General features: G+C 43.3%; 1 protein-coding gene across 4 annotated transcripts in view; it reads left to right on the top strand.

Annotated features, from left to right (window-relative positions):
- Positions 1-25,797, top strand: part of LOC139186122 (ATP-binding cassette sub-family C member 4-like) — a 162,523-nt gene that overhangs the window by 2,460 nt on the left and 134,266 nt on the right. The window contains exons 2-6 of one of the 4 annotated variants that reach the window (XM_070799914.1): positions 1,974-2,073; positions 5,028-5,138; positions 5,684-5,804; positions 21,271-21,495; positions 25,322-25,411. In XM_070799914.1, coding sequence (XP_070656015.1) covers positions 2,048-2,073; positions 5,028-5,138; positions 5,684-5,804; positions 21,271-21,495; positions 25,322-25,411 — 573 coding nt within the window. In that variant the 5' untranslated portion in view covers positions 1,974-2,047. Of the gene's footprint in view, positions 1-1,973; positions 2,074-5,027; positions 5,139-5,682; positions 5,805-6,604; positions 6,836-19,002; positions 19,062-21,270; positions 21,496-25,321; positions 25,412-25,797 lie in introns of those variants that run through there. The other 3 variants (XM_070799913.1, XM_070799916.1, XM_070799915.1) reach the window with 3 other exon arrangements.

The raw sequence follows: 25,797 nt of genomic DNA, 5'->3' as shown, positions 1-25,797 counted from the left end.
TGCTGGGCTCTGAGCCCAGGCTAAGATTCCTTATCTTGGCTGAAGAGGTTGTTTTTCCACTCAGATTCCCACAGCAAATAACTAAATTGATGGTGCGACTGGAACAGCACAAATTTTATTCAATGATCAAAGAATGAAGAAGCGAGAGCTTAGTTTAAAAATCAACTTCTCAACACAATTTGGGTCAAGGTAAAAGCAAGGAAATTGAATCAAGCGAGGGAGGAATATTCATGACTTATCTGAGAACAAGGGTGTGATTTGAACCTGAATGAGGTCCAAAATGAGGCAACACTCATTTTTAGTCCTTGTGTGGGTTGTTGTCATGACCATTGTGAGCTGTCACGGCACAGGTGAGTATGCCATTTAGCATACTAATACATTACAGTGAATACACAAATGAGACTCAGGGTCTAGGGGAGGTTAGGTTTTTCCCCATTTTGGGCCGGAAAGTGAAAGTTAGTCACACAGTTGTGGCCAACTCTTTGCGATCCCATGGAATGTAGCCCACAGATCCACTGTCTGTGGAATTCCCCAGGCAAGAGTATTGCAGTGGGTTGCCATTTCCTTCTCCAATTTTGGGCCTAGCTAGTTCTAACCAGAGAAGGCAATGGCAACCCACTCCAGTACTCTTGCCTGGAGAATTCCATGGGTGGAGGAGCCTGGTAGGCTGCAGTCCATGGGGTCGCTAAGAGTCGGACATGACTGAGCGACTTCACTTTCACTTTTCACTTTCATGCATTGGAGAAGGAAATGGCAACCCACTCCAGTGTTCTTGCCTGGAGAATCCCAGGGATGGGGGAGCCTGGTGGCCTGCCATCTATGGGGTCCCACAGAGTCGGACACGACTGACGTGACTTAGCAGCAGCAGCAGTTCTAACCAGTTTTTATTTTTCTCTGTAACTTCCTCCTTTGAGCTGGAGACTCAGACAAAAGCAGGAAGTGCAAGTGAAAGAGTTAGTCACTCAGTTGTGTCCAACTCTTTGTGACCCCATGGACTGTAGCCTACCAGGCTCTTCTCTCCATGGGATTCTCCAGGCAAGAATACTAGAGTGGATAGCTAAAATAAGTATGATTGTCACCTGCCTGAAATCCCTTCTCACACCTGGGTAAAGACCAGATAAAACTAATGATGCAGTTGGGGGTACATAGACCAAAGAGCAGGAGAAGGAAAATAATTGTAAGGGGTCCTAAGAATGGCAGAAACCCAGGAAGCTGAGATTGCCCTTTTGATAATGTCTCAAGTTTGTTCAGTCAGGGCCCTTTTTGTTCTGAGTATTTGAACAAGTGACTTTCTCTTCATTGAATTTTTATTGGAGTACAGTAGACTTCCAATGTTGTGTTACTTTCTGCTGTACAGTAAAGTGAATCTCTTATACATGTACACATACATATACACACTCTTTTTTATATTATTTTCCTATGTAGGTCATTACAGAGTATAGAATAGAGTTCTCTGTGCTGTACAAGTAGGTCCTACTTAGCTATATGTTTTATATGTTATAGTGTGTATATGTCAATCCCAGTGTCCCAATTTATCCCTCCTCTCACCCCCTGGTAACCACAGGTTTTTTTTTTTTTTTTTTTTTCCTACATCTGTGACTCTAAGTCTATTTTTTAAAGAGTTCATTTATAGCCTTTACTTACATTCCACATATAAGTGATATCATATGGTATTTGTCCTTCTCTGTCTGCAAGTAGCCTTCTCTAACAGTCAGGTTGCATCTATTTGACCACTCATGTTAACGTAGAAACAACAGGAAATAGTTGCAAGGGCACAAACTCCTCCTTGATCAGCCAGCAAGTAAATAGGAGCTATGCAGTGGTCAAGTGTCATGCGGACCAGAAGCCCAGAGAAGATGTCATCTTTCTAAAGTTAGAGCTGGGTTCTTTAGTTGCCCAGGCCAATGTTCAGGTGCTTTTTTTTTTTTTTTTTTTTTAATAATTTTGGCTTTATAAATTGCTTCTCGTGCTAGGCTCACCAAGGATGCTACAAGGGCGACAACTCCTTCCATTACCAGTCCAGTCCAGCTCCCTCCTGACTAGATGAATGGCTCCATTTAGATGGGAGGTGGGGTGAGTGTAATTAAAATCTGAATGTGACCTGGATCGGGTTGTGCACCTTATATAGCCCAGTATCCACTAGTAGAGTTCTCTTGGAGACAGTTGATGGCCCAACGTGGGTGGTCCTTGCCCCAGGGGCCTCGGGGCCCCTCAGGGGCACACTGTCTTTGGGTTTTCTTGAGTCATGTTTAGACTAACGGTGGTGCCCTTCCATCCAGGATACTGCCTCCATAGACCAGACCCCTCCAGGTCTGGTATGATCCTGTTCCCAGAGCCCTTGGGCATGGTCTGTATCTAGAGTCAGCCATGCCTGGAGGTGGAGGGCTCGTCAGAAAGATTGGTTGGGCCCCAAGAAAACAGTGATTTGACTAACACATACACCTTTGCTGGGGTGGGGTGGCAATGGGTGTAACCTTGATATCCCTGGGCAGAAGCCTGGGCATAAAGGAACTGAACTGTAGGTTGGTGATGTTGTTAGCTGTTAGTGGAGTTTCCTGGAAGTATAGGGGGTATATTTATTCCCTGATCGAGGCTGAAGGTGGCAGACCCCACTTCTGCTGCTGCTGCTAAGTCGCTTCAGTCGTGTCCGACTCTGTGCGACCCCATAGACAGCAGCCCACCAGGCTCCCCTGTCCCTGGGATTCTCCAGGCAAGAACACTGGAGTGGGTTGCCATTTCCTTCTCCAATGCATGAAAGTGAAAAGTGAAAGTGAAGTCGCTCAGTCGTGTCCAACTCCTAGCGACCCCATGGACTGCAGCCTACCAGGCTCCTCTGTCCTTGGGATTCTCCAGGCAAGAGTACTAGAGTGGGGTGCCATTGCCTTCTCCGGACAGACCCCACAGTCAGTAAAATTTCAGCCCTTATGAAAGTCTTGTGTTACATTTGAAAAGAAATTAATCTGCCAGGAAGTGATAATGAAACGTGAAACCTGAGTTCTATTCACAGAGCCAAGGAATGAATTCCGGGAACTCGGAAACACACAGGCAAAGTTTATTTTAGAAGACAGAGATACAAAGTCCTCAGCATAGACACTGAGAGGGGGTGAAGAGCCCCCAAAAGGCAAGGATTATAGCAGTTTTATATCTTTTAGTATTGACCTGTATGTTTTTGGTTGACTCATGACTTTAATATACACAATTTTTGACCAATTAATTTAAACGTCACAATGTCCAGTTTGTCAATTTTATGGCTTTCTTGGATCCCCCAGTTTCTCAGTTTCTCTAGACATTGCAACGCCATCCCTCGACCCTTTCTCAAGACCCCAGACCATTATTTAGGGACCAAATGTATGTTTTAAGAGCTAGTGGTCTTCTTGGAGTTAGGGCTTTTATTTTTTTTTCCCCTTGATAAACTGGACAGCAGTTAGTGATTGTCTTGTCCTGGGTCTGAATGCTTTATGACCTTCCAGACCAGGGAGGCATTCCTCTGAATGACTGGAAATTGGAACAAAGAGTGAGATGCCTACTTGAGAAGAGAAAAATTGAAATTAAAAAAGGGATTAAAAATTGAAATTAAAAGAAGTCTTACACTGTCTAGCAATTTCTGCTTTAATTATAGGGAGGACGATAAGAAAAATCAACATATGAAGTTTAGTTGGAAAGATGTTACTTATCTTTAGGACATCTTCAGAAGGTCAGGGTCAGAAAGAGGCTCTTGTGAGGGGAGTCTGACAGGGCTGTAAGGAGGTCAGAGTCCAGAGCCTGTTGGACTCAGTGTGTTGTATTGTAACGTGATCCCCTGCAAAATTTCGTTTGTGTTATTAGTTGAACTAAGGAGGTCTTGGGTTGTGCTTCCCTGGTGGCTCAGAGGTTAAAGCATCTGCCTACAATGCGGGAGACCTGGGTTTGATCCCTGAGTTGGAAAGATTCCCTGGAGAAGGAAATGGCAACCCACTCCAGTATTCTTGCCTGGACAATCACATGGACAGAGGCTACAATCCACGGGGTCGCAAAGAGTTGGACACGACTGAGCGACTTCACTTTCACTTTCAAGGAGGTCTTGAGACCACAAGGTCGTATCTTATGTGAATATGACTGGAGGCATTCTTGAGTCTGGTGGGCTTCCCTGGTGGCTCAGTGGTAAAGAATCCACCTGCCATTGCAGGAGACACAGGTTCGATCCCTGAGCCAAGAAGATCCTCTGGAGGAGGAAATGGCAACCCACTCCAATATCCTTGCCTGGGAAATCTCATGAACAGAGGAGCCTGGAGGGCCGCAATCCATGGGGTCACAAAACCAGTCAGACACGACTTAGCCACTAAACAACAACAGCAAAATCCTTAAGTCTAATACAGTTCAGAAAATTTAAGTGCTTGGTAATACAGGAACACATCTACAGCCTTATCCACAATGGCCATTCAGCTCTATTCTGTGCTCCCGAACCAAGGGAACTGTATTTTGATTTCTAAATGTATTTTTCTTAATAATTAAAGTAGGTGTACAATGTATGTTCAGTAGAACACAAACAGGGTATTTTAGTTAAGTTATATTGTGTGTAAGCCAGAGTGACTTGCTGCTAAGTCACTTCAGTCGTGTCTGACTCTGTGCGACACCATAGACGGCAGCCCACCAGGCTCCCCCATCCCTGGGATTCTCCAGGCAAGATCACTGGAGTGGGTTGCCATTTCCTTCTCCAATGCATGAAAGTGAAAAGTTAAAGTGAAGTCGCTCAGTCGTGTCCGACCCTCAGCGATCCCATGGACTGCAGCCTTCCAGGCTCCTCCGTCCGTGGGATTTTCCAGGCAAGAGTACTGGAGTGGGGTGCCATTGCCTTCTCCACCAGAGTGACTTACCGACACCCTAATATGTGTGTTTATATGTTTGTAAGCATATGTCTAATTTTCTCCCTACCTGTTTGTATATTTAAAATGTAGTTTTTAAAAAAACAATATCCATGAATGTAGGATAATAATTAGACAAAGATGTGTAATTTGGATATATGTCACTTTCCTTTTAATTTTTAACAGGTGGCTAAACCCCTTGTTTAAAATTGGTCACAAACGGAAATTAGAAGCAAATGACATGTACTCAGCGCTTCCAGAAGATCGCTCCCAGCACCTCGGAGAAGAGCTGCAAGGGTGAGCCCAGGCAGGAGGGAGAAGGGGAGGGAGAGTGAGAATTTCCACGTGTGGCTAAAGGTGTGGCCAGAGTTTTGCCTTCCTCTGGGCTCTTCTGAGCCTCCTTCCTTGACACTGAACCCTCACCCCTTCACACTGACCCCAGGCTTAGCCCACTTTGGAGGTTGGGGGAGCCTGTATTCCCTGTGTGAGTGGACGTGGAGGGAGCCCACAGCCATGGCCCTGGAGACCTAGCTCTGTCCCAAGAGGTGGGGTCCCTGGAGAACAGTGTCTGCCCTTATGAACTGCTCATGACCTGTGAGTTCAGCAAAGCTTAGCAGGAACTTGTTTCTAGAATCTGGGACTTTTCTCTGAAGACCTGGTCTGGTGCTTTTCCTGGTGCTTCAGTGTCTGCACTGCTCATCTTTCGGGACCCTGCGAGCAGTTAGCCAGCATCTATGGGCAGCCACGGAGCGCCCTGAAGTGAAGGCTTGTCCTCTGCTCTGTCCCTCCCCTGTTTTCCTGCGGCAGGGCTGTTCCTCACTGTGCTTTGTCTCTCTTCGCAGGTACTGGGATCAAGAAGTGTTGAGAGCCCAGAAAGATGTGCGGGAGCCTTCTTTAATGAAAGCGATCGTAAAGTGCTACGGGAAATCCTACTTAGTTTGGGGAATGTTAACATTTCTTGAGGTAAAAGCTTTTCCATACAGTGCTTTGCGTTTCAGTGTACGTGGGTCAGTCCTGAGATGGATGGACTGAGGCGGGGCGAGGACAGTGGTTTAAGGTCTAAGGGTAAATCTCATCTAGGAATCATGATGTAGATCAGCGGTTGCATTTCTCTTTAGAACAGACAGGTGCTTAAAAGACTTGACCTCTGGGGATTAATGATCAAAACATAGTGTAATGGAAAGATAGCACCGGAAAGGAAAGATATTTTATACCATGTTAGGATGTTCTTGGTGCTCAGTATAAATGCTGAGTGATCCTGGACCAAAAGAATATCTTACAACCTCAGGGAATATGTGTCCTATGATTTGGAGGAAGTAAACTTCAGAGGTCAGAGATGAGAAGATGGCAACAAATGTAACAGATTCCAAAACAAAGGCCAGAAGCAGAGTTTTAATAAAGCATTCGGACAGTAATTTGAAGTAGAGGATTTATGTGGCAACAACAGAACTATGTTCAGCAACATGGAACTGAACATTATTTTTCATACAAAGTTAAAAGCACATTATATTTCTTTCCTGACCACTTGCCCAGTCCCCATCTCTTTGAGAGAGACAAGCTTCATCATAATTATTTCATCTGATTGATGACTGTCATTTATAACTTTATTGCTGCTTCTGTCTCGGGTATTCCTTTGGGAAAGGTGTATGGATTCATTACATATTCTAATGTATTGCCTGTAGATTGTAAGATAAAGTCAAACACATATCTTCTGATACTTTTTAAATTGACCTGCCCTTATACTTAGAAATGTCTCTTAATAGTAGGCTTCCCTGGTGCTCAGAAGAATCTGCCTGCAATGCAGGAGATCCATGTTCAGTCCCTGGGTCAGGAAGATACCCTGGAGAAGGAAATGGCAATCCACTCCAGTATTTTTTCCTGAAGAATTCCATGAACAGAGGATCCTGGCATGCTCCAGTTCAGGGGATCGCAAAGAGTTGGACACGACTGAGCAACTATTACTCACTCAAACTTGGAGTCCAGTCCAGAATAATGTAAGACATTTTACAGGTGCTCAGCAAGTAATTGTTGACTTTTCCAGGTCACATCTGATAAATGCTTTCTAAGAAAGGATCATCCTGTTCCTGTGGAACAGAACCTGGGGCCTTGCATCTGGGCTGGAGCTGCCAGAGCACCCAAGAGCTCTTCTCTGGGATGTCCCTGGCACACCCTTCCCTAGGGTGCCCCCTCCCCATAGGCCAGGTCATCCAGGCCAGACCCCTACGTGGGAGGAGCTTCAACTTCACCATGAATTCTGTGCACCCTCCATGCTGGTTTCCGTCCTGGCTGTGGGGGTGGTTTGCTGGTTGAAGGGGGATCTTGGTAGCCTGGCATTGGCAGAGGGTGGAGGAGAGGATGTGCAGGGAAAACTAAAGACAGAAAGCTGTGAACTCAGTAACCTCCATGACCCTGAAGATCCTGGGTCAAGATCCCCCAGAGGACAGTCCACCTGGGGACACAGTGCCGTCAGCCCCCTGTTCTGGCTGAGCCTGCTGGGGGTCTGCTGCAGGCCCCCCTGGGTGGCTCGTGCTCTCCATGGTCCCTTAGCGCTGCCTTAGGGGCACGGGCGGCGTGTGAGTGTGTGAGGGCAGGAGGGATGGAAGATGCAGCTGCTGTAAAAGGGGTGTTTTAGGTGGAGAAGGTGGTGAGCTGTCCTCAGTCCATCGTGTTGGGGGTGAGGTGGGTGGGCCAGGTGGTTTACAGGCGGGTGGCATGGCTCTTGTTTAAAGGCTGTACTGTGCTGAAGGGCACTGCAAGCAGTGGGCAGCTGGGCAGCTGAAGTCCACCCCACACAACTGGAGAGAGAGAATCTGTCAGCTCCCAGGTTACTGGATGGTCCTGGGGGATGGAGTTCTCATTGATGATAGAAGTGGATTGGGCATTGTGCCAGAGGGTAGGACAGGTATGTGGGGCAGGATGCCACCTTAGAGAGGGCAATGACCATCTAGCTACTGCAGTGCCTTGTGAAGGGCAGGGGGTGGGAGAGGGAGCAGGAGCCCGTCAGGCTGCCCCAGCCCTTCTTTGTCCTGTGTGCAGCTGTCCCAGTCATGGAATTTCCACATAGTCACAGTAAGTCTGTTTGAAATACACAGTTGGCATGCTGGTGTGGCCTGTTTGTACAGGATTTCCTGACCTCACACAGCAGCGCTCTCATGAATTCTGTTTATCAGGAAACCCTGGGGCCTTGGTGTCTGCCTGTGGCTCATGCCAGGTGCCTGGTTGGATGAGTGGTCTCCAGGTTTAATGTCTGATCATATCCTGGAGCAGGTCTTTCTCTGCTGTCCCTGGTTCTCTAGTTTCTCTTTGGTACTGGATGCTAAAGAAGCTTAAAGTCAAGTGGGTCTCAAAGCATAGCCCATGTGGCTGGGTTTGAACTGAGCTGCTGGTTTTTCTTGCTGTCCTGGGCTGTTGGCTCCTTGGGTGGGATCACTAAGCCTTGGATGGATTCCATCCTAATATGAGCTTTGGTTCTTGGCTACGGCAGCTCATGGGAGAAGCAGACATAGAGGGAGAGGCTGCAGGATCTGGAGTTCTTCCTGAGAGCAAATCTGCCCTGCTGTGGTGCTGGGAGTGTTGGTTTCAACACTGGTTCCAGCCCCTGGAATACATCCTACTGAAAGTGAAAGTGTTAGTTGCTCAGTCGTGTCCGACTCTTTACTACCCCATGGACTTTAGCCTGCCAGGCTCCTCTGCCCATGGAATTCTCCAGGCAATAATACTGGAGTGGGTTGCTTCTCCAGGGGATCTTCTTGACCCGGGTATCAAACCCGGGTTTCCTGAATTAGAGGCAGACTGTTTACCATCTGAGCCACCTGAGGGTCCATAAAGGTCCCTAGGGGCTGCATAAGGTGCAAGTGATAGAGCTCCAGCCTCTCTTTTAGGAGACTGGTTTTGGGTGGTCATGGTGGAGAAGTGGGGAGTAGAGGACCTTGAATGTAGGGGCTCATCTGTGTGGTAGTACTGCTAGTACTAGTAGCAGTGCTACTTAGTTAAATAACTGATTTTATGAAGCAACTTCCCATGTTGTGATCTATCTGTGCTGCTTGTTGGTCTTTGTATTTTAGACAGTGGAAAATGTAAACTCAACCCAGAAGTCTGTAAAACACAAACGTGTTTCCTTGGTGACCTCCAGCCCTCTTTCAATTCCTTGGGTGCACAGCATGCCCCGTGGATCATCCATGGTCCCAAGCAGTGTATTCCTTCCACCCACAGCACGAGCAGGGCCTCCCAGGTACTCCCGGCGGCACCAGTGGGAAAAAACAGGATGACGCCAGTAGGGTGAGGCTTTTAGGTTTCAGGATTTTGAGATTCAAAAACCTCTGTCCTATGAGAAGTGAGGAGTATCTCTACTCCTCAGAGAAACAAGTACCAGGCTGTGGAGCACTTGCCGGTCACCCCTAATTAGAACAAAACAGCCAGAGAGCTCCCAGCACTCCTGGCCCCTGTGTGCACCTCCACGGGTACTGAGGGTGGAGAGGACAGGTCTCTGCCTGCCTGGGTCCCTCAGGATGGAGAGGAGGAGCCTGAAGCCTCTGCCTGGGCCTGAGTCACAGAGACCACCTCCCCAAGTCATTAGCACTTCTCTCTGAGAGGTGAGGTCTCTACCTGCTGGTGTGTAAGTGGGGTGACCTCAGAGAGCCAGAGTGGGTTAACCCAGTCCCTTCCTCTGAGAAGGGAGGAGTGGCTGGGAGTTATGTCCTCTTCCCAGGACCCAAAAAGTGGCTTGGTCTTGTCTGGTCACTTGTCCTTTGTCCACTTTACTGATGGTCTCTGGTCCAGGTGGAGGTTGGGAAGCACATGTTTGTGTAAATCTTCACTTTGGAGCTCAGCTGATGGGCAGGAAGTAAACAGAATCCTCTGTTTCCCACAGTGGGCTTTATGCCTCAACTCACAGCTTTTTCCCCAGGAGCTGAGTGGTCTTTGCATTTATTTCCAATCCTTTCTTCCATGTGTCCCTTACTTTGCTCAACCCAGGAGGCTGAAGAGTGGCTGCTGGTGGCAAAGATACTGTGGGCTGAGAGCAACTACTAAGGACCACACAGCAAGGGAGAGGAGGAGGGGGCCTTGAGCCAAGTGGACGGGGACCTGCAGAGCAGACCTGCTGCGCGCCCTGCTAGTTCCTGAGAGCATCGTGTTAGCCCTTAGGTGTCAGTAATAGCCACCGTGATGACCTTGAGTTGCAAATGAGGGTGATGCTTTTCAATCCATTTTCTTTTCTTTTTCTAAGTATATGTAAGATTTTATTGCAAAATTAAAAGAATTTTTTTAATTGAAGTATGATTGGCTTACAAAGTTTTATTAGTTTCTGGTATACATCATTAGTGATTTAATATTTGATGTAGTACATAGTACTTTTAGTTACCAACTGTCACCATAAAAACTTCAGTTCAATTCAGTCACTCAGTTGTGTCCGACTTTTTGCAACCCCATGAACTGCAGCATGTGAGGCCTCCCTGTCTATCACCAACTCCCAGAGTTCACCCAAACTCATGTCCATCAAGTTGGTGATGCCATCCAGCCATCTCATCCTCTGTCGTCCCCTTCTCCTCCTGCCCATAATCTATCCCAGCATCAGTCTTTTCCAGTGAGTCAACTCTTCGCATGAGGTGGCCAAAGTATGGGAGATTCAGCTTCAGCATCAGTCCTTCCAAAGAACACCTAGGACTGATCTCCTTTAGAATGGACTGGTTGGATCTCCTTGCAGTCCAAGGGACTCTCAAGAGTCTTCTCCAACACCACAGTTCAAAAGCATCAATTATTCGGCACTCAGCTTTCTTCACAGTCCAACTCTCACATCCATACATGACTACTGGAAAAACCATAGCCTTGACTAGATGGACCTTTGTTGACAAAGTAATGTCTCTGCTTTTTAATATGCCTTCTAGGTTGGACATAACCTTCCTTCCAAATAAGCATCTTTTAATTTCATGGCTGCAGTCACCATCTGCAGTGATTTTGGAGCCCCCAAAAAATAAAGTCTGACACTGTTTCCACTGTTTCCCCATCTATTTCCCATGAAGTGAGGGGACCGGATGCCATGATCTTAGTCTTCTGAATGTTGAGCTTTAAGCCAACTTTTTCACTCTCCTCTTTAACTTTCATCAAGAGGCTCTTTAGTTGTTCTTCACTTTCTGCCATAAGGGTGATGTCATCTGCGTATCTGAGGTTATTGATATTTCTCCCGGCAATCTTGATTCCAGCTTGTGTTTCTTCCAGCCCAGCATTTCTCATGATGTACTCTGCATATAAGTTAAATAAGCAGGATGACAATATACAGCCTTGACGTACTCCTTTTCCAATTTGGAAACAGTCTGTTGTTCCATGTCCAGTTATAACTGTTGCTTCCTGACCTGTGTATGGGTTTCTCAAGAGGCAGGTCAGGTGGTCTGGTATTCCTGTCTCTTTCAGAATTTTCCGGTTTGTTGTTATTGTTCTTGCATGTCTCTTTTCCCCCATCATCTATTCTCTTTGTCCAATGTCTAAGCCCAATTCTCAATGATATCAACATAATTATTCATTTGTTGTACCTTATAAAGTGACTTCTGAGAGCAATCTAATATTTTTTATTTTCTTTTGGAGTTCATACTGTGTTCATTTGGGTGTATCACGCAGAGAATGTGTTTTTAAATTATTTTGTTTCAAATCACTTTTGATAGTTCTTTTTTGTATGGCTCTGCAAACCAACAGGATGGGTGTATATATTTAGGTACTTTTATGTAATTTTACTCTAAAATTTTAGGAATTGCTTTTTAAAAATTTAGTTATTTTATAATTATAATTCTGTATAATGTTTTCATGATTCCAAAATCAAGAAAAGGTTACTTAAAGAAGTCTGATATCATTGTTAGCTCTATTCTAATTCTTCTTCTCCTTTTATAGATAACTTTCCAGGCTAATTTTGACTCATCTTTTTATTAATGTTTCTTAAATATAGTTTTTTTCTGAACATTTTATTTTTCCAACTGTGCAGAATGAACATTTTCAATTTTAATACTGTAATCTCTGGACTTTTCTGGAAGCATGAAATGTGCAATGGAACTCTGGTAAAAAGTCTTTGTGATCATTGTAATTCCTTGTAATTCCTGCAGATTAGGTCTGCAGCCATTCCAGGCTCAGATGCCATGACAGTGCGAGAGTGGAGGTTAGCAAATACTTACATGCGGTTAGTTTCCGCATCCAGAATCTACAGGGAGAACCTTCTCCACCCTAATCAGTTGAACCTAAACCAGTTTCTGGAGGCTGGGTCTTGGGTGTCAGAGTACACCAGTCCCGTCCCAGGTGATGCTAAGGTGTGGTCAGGATGAAGACCAGTGTGTAAGAGACAAGTGAAGGCTAGTATGTCTGGAATCCTGATGGTTATGATTTCCGCAGGTTCACTGCTTTTCCTCCTTGTCTTTGGTTTTTCTCAACTCTACATTTTGTCACCTTTCACCCACTTCTAAAGATTCTGTCTATTGGTTTTTTCTTACAAGCCCATTCTTTTCTGCTTATATGTCTCAGTCAAGCGTTTGGTAAAACTTTGATAGTTTGTTTCTATTTTTGTGTTTTTTTCCCCATGAATGAGATATGGGGAAGTTGTGTGAGAAATGTTTCAAGTGCATTAAGGTGGAGAAGGAATTCTACCCACTCAGAAGTTCTAGCATCTAAGCTAACCCTGCAAGAAGTTAGCCTAAGAAGCAAAAGGTGGGACCCACTGTCAGGTGCTTTCCTGAGGCTGAATACCAAGGACTCTACCACTAAATGTCTGCCTTGAGCTTCCCTGGCAGTTTACTGGTTAAGACTCCATGTCCCCAGTGCAGATGCCAGGGTTTTGTTTTTTTTTTTTTGGTGTTGTTGTTGTTGTTTAATTTTATTTTATTTTTAAACTTTACAAAATTGTATTAGTTTTGCCAAATATCGAAATGAATTTTAACTTATTTATTTTAATTGGAGACTAATTGCTTTACAATATTGTGGTGGTTTTGCCAAACATCAACATGAATCAGCCATGGGTGTACATGTGTTCTCCCATCCAGAATCCCCCTCCTACCCCTCCTACCTTCCTCCCTACCCCATCACTCTGGCTTGTCCAGAGCACCAGCTTTGAGTGCTCTGCTTCATGAATCAACTTGCACTGGTCATCTGTTTTACATATGGTAATATATATGTTTCAATGCTATGCTCCCATATCATCCTGCCCTCTCCTTCTCCCACATAGACCAAAAGTCTCTTCTTTACATCTGTATATCTTTTGCTGTCTTGCATATAGGGTTGATGTTACTGTCTTTCTAAATTCCATATATATGCATTAATATACTGTACTGGTATTTCTCTTTCTGACTTACTTCATTCTGTATAATAGGCCCCAGTTTCATCCACCTCATTAGAACTGACACAAACACATTCTTTTTTTTTTTCTCTCTCTACATTTTTTTATTTTATTTTATTTTTAAACTTTACATAATTGTATTAGTTTTGCCAAATATCAAAATGAATCCGCCACAGGTATACATGTGTTCCCCATCCTGAACCCTCCTCCCTCCTCCCTCCCCATACCATCCCTCTGGGTCGTCCCAGTGCACTAGCCCCAAGCATCCAGTTGAAACACATTCTTTTTTATAGCTGAGTAATATTCTGTTGTGGATATATACCACAACTTCCTTATCCATTCATCTGCCAATGGACATCTAGGTTGCTTCCATGTCTAGCTATCGTAAACAGTGCTGTAATGAATATTGGGGGTACATGTATCTCTTCCAATTCTGGCTTCCTCAGTGTATATATACAGCAGTGGTATTGGTGGGTCATATGGCAATTCTATTTCCAGTTTTTTTAAGGAATCTCCACACTGTTCTCCATAGTAGATGCCAAGGTTTTTGATCCCTGGTCAGGGAACTAAGATTCTGCATGCCACATTGTATGCCCCAAATAAAAAGTCTGCCTCAGAGACTCAGACTCTCAGATAATCCTGAATAATGGATGTGGTGGTATTAAATTCAGTTCTTTTAAAGATCCTTTATGATTTCAGATTTGTGAAGAATTCTTGTGAATGAATAAAACTATACGCTCAATTGGTTTGTGGAAAGAATATACATGTGGTCATAGATTGATGTCGAAGGGAAAGGGTTTAAGGGGGCAGTGTTTGACCCTGTTCCTGCTTATCAAGGGGATGCTACCCAGCGTCCGAGGTCAGGGCTGGCAGCCGAGAGTGCCAGGCTGCGACAGTGCAGGAGCAGCTGAGAGGAGCTACCCCATGCACGAGGCCAGGGGCAGCGGCTGGGAGGAGCAGCCCCACGTCCAAGGAGCAGTGGCTGCATGGGCACAGGAGGGCCTAGAGGAGCTATTCCACATTCAAGGTCAGGAGGGGCAGCGGTGAGGAGATACCCCTCGTCCAAGATAAGGAGCAGTGGCTGCACTTTACTGGAGCCACTGTGAAGAGATACTCCATGTCCAAAGTAAAGGAAACCCAAGTAAGATGGTAGGTATTGCAAGAGGGCATCAGAGGGCAGACACACTGAAACCATAATCACAGAAAACTAGTCAATCTAATCACACTAAGACCACAGCCTTGCCTAACTCAATGAAACTAAACCATGCCCATGGGGCCACCCAAGACAGGCGGGTCATGGTGGAGAGGTCTGACAGAATGTGGTCCACTGGAGAAGGGAATGGCAAACCACTTCAGTATTCTTGCCTTGAGAACCCCATGAACAGTATGAAAAGTCAAAATGATAGGATACTTAAAGAGGACCTCCCCAGGTCAGTAGGTGCCCAATATACTACTGGAGATCAGTGGAGAAATAATTCCAGAAAGAATAAAGGGTTGGAGCCAAAGCAAAAACCACACCTTGTTGTGGATGTGACTGGTGATAGAAGCAAGGTCCAATGCTGTAAAGAGCAATATTGCATAGAAACCTGGAATGTTAGGTCCATGAATCAAGGCAAATTGGAAGTGGTCAGACAGGAGATGGCAAGAGTGAACATTGACATTCTAGGAATCAGCGAACTCAAATGGACTGGAACGTGTGAATTTAACTCAGATGACCATTATGTCTACTACTGTGGGCAGGAATCCCTTAGAAGAAATGGAGTAGCCATTATGGTCAACAAAAGAATCTGAAATGCAGTACTTGGATGCAGTCTTAAAAACGACAGAATGATCTCTGTTCATTTCCAAGGCAAACCATTCAGTAACACAGTAATCCAAGTCTATGCCCCAACCATAATGCTGAAGAAGCTGAAGTTGAACAGTTGTACGAAGACCTACAAGACCTTTTAGAACTAACACCCAAAAAAGATGTCCTTTTCATTATAGGGGACTGGAATGCAAAAGTAGGAAGTCAAGAAACGCCTGGAGTAACAGGCAAATTTGGCCTGGGAATAAGGAATGAAGCAGGGCAAAGACTAATAGAGTTTTGCCAAGAAAATGCACTGGTCATAGCAAACACCCTCTTCCAAAAACACAAGAGAAGGCTCTACATATGGACATCATCAGATGGTCAACATGGAAATCAGATTTATTATATTCTATGCAGCCAAAGGTGGAGAAGCTCTATAGAGTCACCAAAAATAAGACTGGGAGATGACTGTTGCTCAGATCATGAACTCCTTATTGCCAAATTCAGACTTAAGTTGAAGAAAGTAGGGAAAACCACTAGACCATTCAGGTATTGCCCTAAATCAAATCCCTTATGATTATACAGTGGAAGTGAGAAATAGATTTAGGGGCCTAGATCTGATAGACAGAGTGCCTGATGAAATATGCACAGAGGTTCCTGACATTGTACAAGAGACAGTGATCAAGACCATCCCCATGGAAAAGTAATGCAAAAAAGCAAAATGGCTGTCTGAGGAGGCCTTACAAATACCTGTGAAAAGAAGAGAAGTGAAAAGCAAAGGAGAAAAGGAAAGATATAAGCATCTGAATGCAGAGTTTCAAAGAATAGCAAGAAGAGATAAGAAAGCCTTCCTCAATGATCAGTGCAAAGAAATAGAGGAAAACAACAGAATGGGAAAGGCTAGAGATCTCTTCAAGAAAATTAGAGATACCAAGCGAACATTTCATGCAAAGATAGGCTCGATAAAGGACAGAAATGGTATGGACCTAACAGAAGTAGAAGATATTAAGAAGAGGTGGCAGGAATACACAGAAGAACTGTACAAAAAAGATCTTCATGACCAAGATAAGCACGATGGTATGATCACTGACCTAGAGCCAGACATCCTGGCATGTGAAGTCAAGTGGGACTTAGAAAGCATCACTACAAACAAAGCTAGTGGAAGTGATGGAATTCCAGTGGAGCTATTTCAAATCCTGTAAGATGATGCTGTGAAAGTGCTGCACCAAATATGGAAAACTCAGCAGTGGCCACAGGACTGGAAAAGGTCAGTTTTCCTTCCAATCCCAAAGAAAGGCAATGACAAAGAATGCTCAAACTACCACACAATTGCACTCATCTCACACGCTAGTAAAGTAATGCTCAAAATTCTCCAAGCCAGGCTTAAGCAATACATGAACAATGAACTTCCAGAAGTTCAAGCTGGTTTTAGCAAAGGCAGAGGAACGAGATCAAATGGCCAACATCCACTGGATCATCAAAAAAGCAAGAGAGTTCCAGTAAAACATCTATTTCTGCCTTATTTACTATGCCAAAGCCTTTGACTGTGTGGATCACAATAAACTGTGGAGAATTCTGAAAGAGATTAGATACCAGACCACCTGGCCTACCTCTTGAGAAACCTATATGCTGGTCAGGAAATAACAGTTAGAACTGAACATGGAACAATAGACTGGTTCCAAATAGGAAAAGGAGTATGTCAAGGCTGTATATGGTCACCCTGCTTATTTACCTTATATGCAGAGTACATCATGAGAAACGCTGTGCTGGAAGAAGCACAAGCTGGAATCAAGATTGCCGGGAGAAATATCAATAACCTCAGATATGCAGATGGCACCACCCTTATGGCAGAAATTGAAGAGGAACTAAAAAGCCTCTTGATGAAAGTGAAAATGGAGTGTGAAAAAGTTGGCTTAAAGCTCAACATTCAGAAAACAAAGATCATGGCATCTGGTCCCATCACTTCATGGGAAATAGATGAGGAAACAGTGGAAACAGTGTCAGACTTTATTTTATTGGGCTCCAAAATCACTGCAGATGGTGACTGCAGCCATGATATTAAAAGACTCTTACTCCTTGGAAGAAACGTTATGCCCAACCTAGATAGCATATTGAAAAGCAGAGACATTACTTTGCCAACAAAGGTCCATCTAGTCAAGGCTATGGTTTTTCCAGTGGTCATGTATGGATGTGAGAGTTAGACTGTGAAGAAAGCAGAGTGCTGAAGAATTGATGCTTTTGAACTGTGGTGTTGGAGAAGACTCTTGAGAGTCCCTTGGACTACAAGGAGATCCAACCAGTCCATTCTGAAGGAGATCAGCCCTGGGATTTCTTTGGAAGGAATGATGCTGAAGCTGAAACTCCAGTACTTTGGCCACCTGATGTGAAGAGTTGACTCATTGGAAAAGACTCTGATGCTGGGAGGGATTGGGGGCAGGAGGAGAAGGGGATGACACAGGATAAGAAAGCTGGATGGCATCACTGACTCGATGGACGTGAGTCTGAATGAACTTTGGGAGTTGGTGATGGACAGGGAGGCCTGGCGTGCTTTGATTCATGGGGTTGCAAAGAGTCAGACATGACTTAGCAACTGAACTGAACTGAACTGCACTACTTATCAGGAACATTTTAATTTGGTTAGTTTCATGGTTGACAGGATAAGTCAATGGCACCCCACTCCAGTATTCTTGCATGGAAAATCCCATGGACGGAGGAGCCTGGTAGGCTGCAGTCTTTGGGGTCGCTAAGAATCAGACATGACTGAACGACTTCACTTTCACTTTTCACTTTCATGCATTCGAGAAGGAAATGGCAACCCACTCCAGTGTTCTTGCCTGGAGAATCCCAGGGACGGGGGAGCCTGGTGGGCTGCCATCTATGGGGTCGCACAAAGTTGGACACGATTGAAGCGACTTAGCAGCAGCTGCAGCGTGGTTGATAATAAATATTTTCTCAGTTGTTTTCTCTTTTATTAGTTGAAGCTGAGAATCGGGAATGTGCAGGTGAGAGAATTCCTTGGTGGTGTGTGCTCACACCTGTGTACACGTGGTGGTTTTAGGTTCTGGGAATGCTGCCACCAGTGTCTGTGTCCCCAGCCACAGGCGCTCCTTGCCTCTCTGAGAGACTCTCCAAGACAAACAGAGTCTTCTCAAATTGGACCTTTCCTTGGGATTCACACCACTATTTGATTTGGAGATAATACTTGGAACGGAGCATTGAGCATATGTAGGAACTAATCTTCTGGTAGTCGGAAAATCTTTTGCCTGGTTTGCCTCAGCCAGTTTTACCAAATGCCAGAAATGGAAATATTCACAGATTACAAATGCTGCTGATAGCTGTCCTGTTAAATGACTCTTCATCTCTAACCTTTCCTTGTGTGTGGAGGAGACGGATTTACTCAGTCTACCTTTGAGGGCTGTAATCACTTCTGCCCTATGTGTTCTGGAAGCTTGCAAGAGTCATATTTAATATGTGTATTCTTATTCTCTATATGTACTTTGGGGTTTTGTTTTCACAGTTTTGTGTTATTTACTATTTTGCTTTCTATTTTTTTTTTTTGAGAGAAATTACTGGAAAATTGTTCTTTGCTTGCTGTTATTTTTCATATGGAGTATAATATCAATTTTCTGTTTTCAATAGTTGCAACTTATGCCAGAATGGAAATTCCTTGTATGTTATACTTTTAATCACCTTTCTGAATTACCATGACTGCTCCTTGTTAGAGGAAAACTTGTGCATTTGTACTCAGTATCTCAGTTGTGTCTGATTCTTTGCGACCCCAAGGACTGTAGCCCACCAGGCTCCTCTTTCCATGGGATTCTCCAGGCAAGAATACTGGAGTGGGTTGCCATTTCCTCCTCTAGAGGACCTCCCCAACTTAGGGATCAAACCTGCATCTCCTGTGTCTCCTGCATTGAGATGAATTCCTTATCATTGAGCCATTGGAGGAAGTCCCAAAATAGTGCTTAAGAATAACAAATGACTTTCCTCCCAAATTACATCAGATCAAAGTAACAGGTCATGACTGAAAACCTTTATTATCTTTTGAAAATTTCTATTCCCAGGAAAGAAAAATCATTATCAAGAAAAAAAAAAAAAAAAAGAATTGACAGATGAGTGGAAGGTATGGGCCCTAAACTGGCATTATACCTTAATGAGGCTTTTTGATAAACTGTTTTTTTTTAATATTTATTTATTTGTCTGTGCTGGGTCTTAGTTGCCACATGTGGGATCTAGTTCCCCGACCAGGGATCTAACCCTGGTCTGTTGCATTGGGAGTGTGGAATCTTAGCCACCGGACCACCAGGGAAGTCCCACAACTGAGTTATTAAATATTGTCTCTCAGCAAAGAAAAAACCAAATACATTTAGGTGGTAGCGATCTGTCTTTATTTACTTTTTTTTGCTGGATTTGTTGCACTTAACCATATTCTCTTTGGTGAGTGATATTACTCTTATTTCTCCTGTAATTACAAGGATGTTAGGCTCAAATGGAGAGCTGAGTAAAAGGCAACAGTGATTCCCAAAAAGAATCATAAATTTCAGGAAATTTGGGGATGGCAGATATTCCTGCTGGGCTTCTGGTGGTTTGTGACTGCAGCACTGGACTGCCCTTGGCGACACCTGGGCTGGGACTGCCCAGGTGTACAGTTTGACATTTTTGTTTCTCTGTGTGGCCTCCACATTCCCATCTCAGGAAACTCTATAAACAGTGTGTTTGACAATCTGCTGTATGAGGGACTCTTCCAAGAGGTCTCTGTGCCTCTCGGGATGGATGACAGGACACGGTGGAAATGTATCAGAACTGATCGTTTTGCTGCTGTCTGATCATCTTACTTATACTTCTTCAGCTGAATAATGTTCTCTTTATTCTCTGTAGTAGATGAAAATGTCCCTGACTTCATGGAAGGAGAGGCAGTTGGTACAGCCTGTGAACGTGTGTGTGTGTGCATGCGTGTGTGCATGTGTGTAGAACAAGACAAGAATGCTGAGGTTTAATGAGACACCCATATGAGGCATGGGGACACCTTTTGATAAATATCCTGATCAGGCACTAGTTGGCTAAGAAAATGCTTAGTTTTTTTGGTGTTTGGTGTTATGGATTCTCCTTCCCTTCCTCTTGTATGTGGCTTCCTCAGCTTCAGATAGATAGAAGAGAGCTGTCAAAGCAAACCTGTCAGTTGCTTATCCTGTCTGTGTTAGTACGGTGGGATTGCTAAAAAGAAAAAGCCCTGTTCCTGAAAGACTTTCAAACTTTTAACATTTTGTCTTTTATGAAGTCTGTGTAGGAAATGATGTTGAGGGTGGAGATGTTTACTTTAGGTTTTCATTCACTGAGTGGTTTTCCTTGATGGTGAAGGAAGGGAACCTGGGGAAAAGGAGACCTTCAAGGGGTGACTAGAGAGAGGAAGTAAGTTGTGGGGTGAAGTGGCTGTTTGGCAGGGTAGGCAGGTGTTGCTGTTTCTTTGCCTTTTTCTTTGAGAAAGAAACTTGCTTTCCTAAGTCTTATTCAGGGTAGAAGCCTCAGTGCACCTTGTGTCAATTGGTTTAGCCTCGGGGAAGGGAGGATTGGGAACATTTCTTCCAAACCACCTGCAGTGGATGGTGGATGGAGAACCACGGAAGACATCATTTTTTAGCTTGGCCTCCACCATGTTTAATTTTTTACTCCAAGGAACATTCTGACTTCTATAGGGTAGAGACATAGTGAGGCAGTGCTCTCAGGAGCTGAGAGCCTGCAGAGCTGCCAAGCCTGATTTCTTTGTGGTCTTCCAAATGAAGCTGGTTTCCTTTCTCTTGATCTACAGACATGTGGAGTTTGGGATGGAAAGGAGTGGGTGTTTGTGCCAGGGTATCAGTTCACAAAGATTCCTGAAGAAGGTGATGAAAGTGTGTCTCCCATATGTGAACCAGGTTGACTTTCTATTGGGCTGGGTCATTGAGAGGACAGGGGACAGGGGTAGGCTGCCAGCAGGCTAATTCATATGGAAGCAAATTTCTTCTTCTGCCACCTTTTTCTTTATTCATCTTAAGGCTCACTTGTATTGTGCCAAATGACTTCTAAAGCACTGGTTGTGATATTTATACTGAGTATCCACAGTGTATTAGGCATAAAGTACTAAGGCTTTACTATCTTTGAATGTAAAATTTTGCCATAAGGTTAAACTGTTGCCTACTTGTCTTATAGGAGATAGTGGATCTGCATATTTTTCTTTTAAATTAGCCATGAATGTAGCGTTTTGTCAAAATGTATTTTTAACCTGCTAATGCTAAAAGTAAATCTTGTATTAAGAAAAACTGACATGTCTAATTAAGGCTTTTCTTTTCTTTTAGGAAAGCACCAGAGTAGTCCAACCTATATTTTTGGGGAAAATGATTAGTTATGTTGAAAACTATGATCCCAATGATTCTGCCGCTTTGCACGAAGCCTACGGCTACGCGGCAGGGCTGAGCGCCTGCGTGCTGGTGTGGGCCGTTCTGCACCACTTGTACTTCTACCACATGCAGCGCGTGGGGATGAGGCTGAGAGTAGCCGTGTGCCACATGATCTACCGCAAGGTGAGTGTCGCTCGGTACCACGGTGTGTACCTCCCCTGAATCCTCAGGGACATTTAGGGAAGGTTCTCTGTAAACTAAAAATTACATAACTGGGATCGTTTACACCTTCCTAGAGAAGCTTGCTATTTGCATCAAGCCAAGTTTGTTGTTGTTGAAGTAAACTTTACCAATAAATAATGAAAATTTTTCTTTTGAGATCACATGAGGGCTGCCCTTGATAACTTTTAGCCATAGGCTGTGGCATAATACCCACTAAATTTGTAGTATTAAGTTAATATTAAATTATATTTTTAAAATATTAAATTTATATTTAAAAATAAGCATCAAAAGTATCAAGCTGATTTTCAGTGTCTTCATGTTTAGATCCCATAGTGCTGTTTACAGAAAATTTTTCTTGTTGTTCATTAAAACCTTAATTTACATCAGATATTTATTTAAAAGGGAACTAAGGAGATTGGATCTATAAAATTATATCTAGAAGCAGATAATGTATTTGAGAAAGGGAATGATTATAATTTTAAAATACCCATCTAATTATATTCAATATAGTTATGTTAATTAGACAAAATATAAAGAGAATTCATGCCAAATATAGACTCACTCACTACATTCTATGAATGTGATTGTTGTTGATGATATTAAAGAAAATAGTAGGGTTTTTGAGATAAAACTTGAAATTTTACATTGTTTCATTCATTCCAGAGAGAATTTGTTGCTCTTCATTTAAGCTACTTTAATACAATATTTCCTTTTATCTTTAGTATGCATCATAGCAATTTTAATTAGAACTGATTTAATGTGTTCACCGATTTTGTATTGAGGAATGCCAGGAAATTATTTCACAGTTTACCCTGGTCTAAACTAGTATAAAAGGAATAAGGATTTCAGGTATCTTTACAAAGGTATTGCCACAGATATATAAGTGTCAAGAGCTGAAGGGTTCTGTTTAAATTTGACCTTGGATACCTCTTTGCCTCAGACTGTTTGCTTTAAAAAAAATCCTTATTTAACTGTATTGTAGCCTTGAAATTTTCCAAGAGAGTAGATTGTAAATGTTCTCACCACACATGTAAAATAGGATAACTATATTAAGTAGTGGATATTTTAAGTGGTTTTACTATAGTAATCATTTCTCAATGTGTATTTATATAAAAGCATCATGTGGTAACCTTAAACATATGCAATTTTTATTAATAAATTATAGCCCTCATTGAAAGATAAACCCAAACAGCTTAACTTTTAAATATTGCTTCTTTTACCTGGTTGCTACTTATTTAGAACTTCCATTTCTTCGGAATACTTCTGTCAGCAGAAAGTGAGATGTCATCTCATCTCTCCTTGAGCAGAGTCTTGTACATCCCGGGACTGAGTGAACCTGGAGACCTCAGTGTCTTGTTTGGCAGCAGCATCTGAGTTGGTTTCCTTCTGGGTGATGTGGAAATCTCAGCAGGGCCCACACATTCCAGTCAGGGTCTGCATTGCTGTTCAACATCATCTTTGTTATTCTGTTGCAGCTTTAACCATTTAGGAGATGGATACTCAGATTTCCCCACAAATCGGCTAAATGTTTGTCTTTTCAGATCATGCTTAACTCTCATGTGAGTGATAGTCGCTCAGTTGTGTCCAACACTTTGTGACTCCAAGGACCATAGCCTGCCAGGCTCCTCTGTCCATGGGTTTCTCCAGGCAAGAATACTAGAGTGGGTTGCCATTTCCTTCTCCATAACTCTCATAATAATTATGAAATTTTACCAGAACTGCATTGTGAAAACTTTAAGTTAGGTGTGAGGTGATGGTTTAGTCAAAGCTCAGTCTTTGCAGCACAGGTGAGCCATTGTCCACTTGTTTTTCTTCCTCTTCCCTCTAACACTTTGAAATTTTGCCTTTTGGAAATGTGGCCTGACCTGGCACATTGGCTTATGTGAATGTAACCAAAAGGTGGTTCCTGTATGAAGTCAGAAATTGTGGGGATTACACCATTGACATAATCTGAAATTCCAGAAACATGGGAAAGACAGATTTCCTTGTTCACGGCCTTGCATCTAGAGTCCTGCTGTTGCAGAAACAAGACACTCCTTTTCAGGTTACAGGTGGACTGATTCCCTAGGACCCAAAAACTGGTGCGACAAAGCAGCTCTGAAAGACCCCTCTGAACGTTTGTGGTGCATCTTGGGCCCCACCTCCTGATCCCTGGTCCTGGGAAGAAACCAGGTTGAGTGTTAGAAATGGAGTGGCTGCTAAGCTCGTAGCTGTAGTTTGTCTACACCATGGATTCCAGGCTGGGGCAGGTCTCCAGGGGATCTCTAAGGCTGCACATCTGCCACTCCTAACATGGCCCATTCAGCATTTTCATGCTCTTTTCAGCTGAATTTTGAATGATCCTGTGGGAGGTTTCATAAATAAAAATGACTTGCCATTTATTTATTAATACATTGTCACAAATTTGGTAAAGTTACTTTTGGCTTTTGATCATTGATCTTTTTTTTTTTTTTTAATTGTGGGGAAATATACACTGCATAAAGTGTCCTATTTTCACTCCTTTTCAATGCAGCATTTAGTGACATTAGGTACATTCACATTGTTGGTGGCCATCACCATAATTCATCTCTGAAAGTTTTTGTTTTTCCCAAACTGAACCTCTGCACCCATTAAACACTAACTCCCCAACCCCTGTCCCCTTACCCAGCACCGTTCTTCTTCTCTCTGTGAATTTGACTATTGTAGGTACCTCTGTTAAGTGGAAGCATACAGTGTTTGTCATTGTGTGTGTGTGTGTGTCTTATGTCCTGTAGCACAATATATGCAAGGTTCATCCATGTTGTAGCAGGTGTCAGAATTTAATTTCTTTTTAAGACAGAATAACATTACATTATAGGTCTATACAACATTCTGTGTATTCTCTCATCTGTCAATGGACAGTTGTTTCCACGTTTTAGCTATTGTGAACATAGATGATCTGAATATGAGTTAAATTGTCTGTTCAAGTTTGCATTTTTAGCTTTTCTTGAGTATATCCTTAGTAGTATAATTTCTGTATTGTATGATAATTTCATGTTTAATTTTTGAGGAACTTACATGTTCTCTTCCATTGTGGTTATATCATTTTACATTCTCACTTGTCATTGGTTTTCTTTAACTTGAAGAGTAAACAAAGCATTTTTATAAAGTATAAAATTGTGTTTGGATCAGTAGCTCCAGTTGGCGGTCTGTTGAAGCAACTCCTGGTGTGTCTTCAGTTTCCTCAAATCTCTAGGGCATTTTTCTTACTAAATAAAAGGATTGTGTAACACGGGTTGTGGTTTTTGTAAGTCAGCAGACTGGCATTAAGAACACAGTTTCCTCACAGGAACAGTGTTTTGAGTATTATACTTACTCATTTCAGAACGAACAATCTAAGCCCGAAGTGTTTAAATATTGTCACCCACAGAATTAATGATTGAATCCAGATTTATAGTCCAAGTCTCCAAATTTCCTTCCTTAAATTAGCCTTTCTGTTCTCATCTAATTTGGCTCAAAATTACTTAGTTGTCTCTTAAGTGTAAACCTACACCCTTTACCCTTCAGACAGGTCCAAGTTCACTGAAATAGGATGGGGATTTTGCTTCTACCTCCTGCTCCTCCCTTTGCCATCCTTGCTGGAGGGGCTGCTGCCACACTCAGGAGTTAGAGGGTGAACAAGTATCCCTAGAGCCATGCTGTCAGGGGTCATCCTGCTCCTGCTGACACCACTCAAGACCCCTGGAACACATGCTCCATTGTGTTATGTTCTAAGATGACTTGGTATCACCTTAGGAATCCAGTTCTCTGTCTCCCTCTCTCATTTCAGGCACTTCGCCTGAGTAGCTCAGCCACGGTGAAGACCACCACTGGCCAGATAGTCAACCTGCTGTCCAATGATGTGAACAGGTTTGACCAGGTAAGCTGCCCCTGAAGGATCCTCTTCCATTTCCCATCCTTCTCACTGGGGTCAGCTTATTGGGATAAGAGGTGCCAGGGTTTGGTGTCGGCCAGGATTCCGTTAAGGATATAAGACAAAGGTTGTATTTATCCAATTTTTATTTCTCTGTGTGCAGCTTTGATGTAATTATATATATTGTTCTGTAGATGAGAGTTTTGTTTTTCTAATATATATAAATAGGCAGCAGTGTTCTTGCCCAGCTTTGGTAGTGTCCCTAGGGGTCCTCCTGGCATGGCCTTCCTTGGCATGTGGTGTGGCTGTTGCCGAACTGTCTTCCTCCTCCTCTGGTTGATGAAGACCTGGTGGGAGGGATTGTTCTTTCCCCTGCACCCTGTTCAAGTGCC

The sequence above is a fragment of the Bos indicus genome, chromosome 12, assembly GCF_029378745.1.
Source record: "Bos indicus isolate NIAB-ARS_2022 breed Sahiwal x Tharparkar chromosome 12, NIAB-ARS_B.indTharparkar_mat_pri_1.0, whole genome shotgun sequence".
In the NCBI taxonomy this organism is placed as follows: Eukaryota; Metazoa; Chordata; class Mammalia; order Artiodactyla; family Bovidae; genus Bos; species Bos indicus.
Note: the sequence above shows the minus strand (reverse complement) of the source record. Positions and strands in the feature narration are given on the sequence as shown.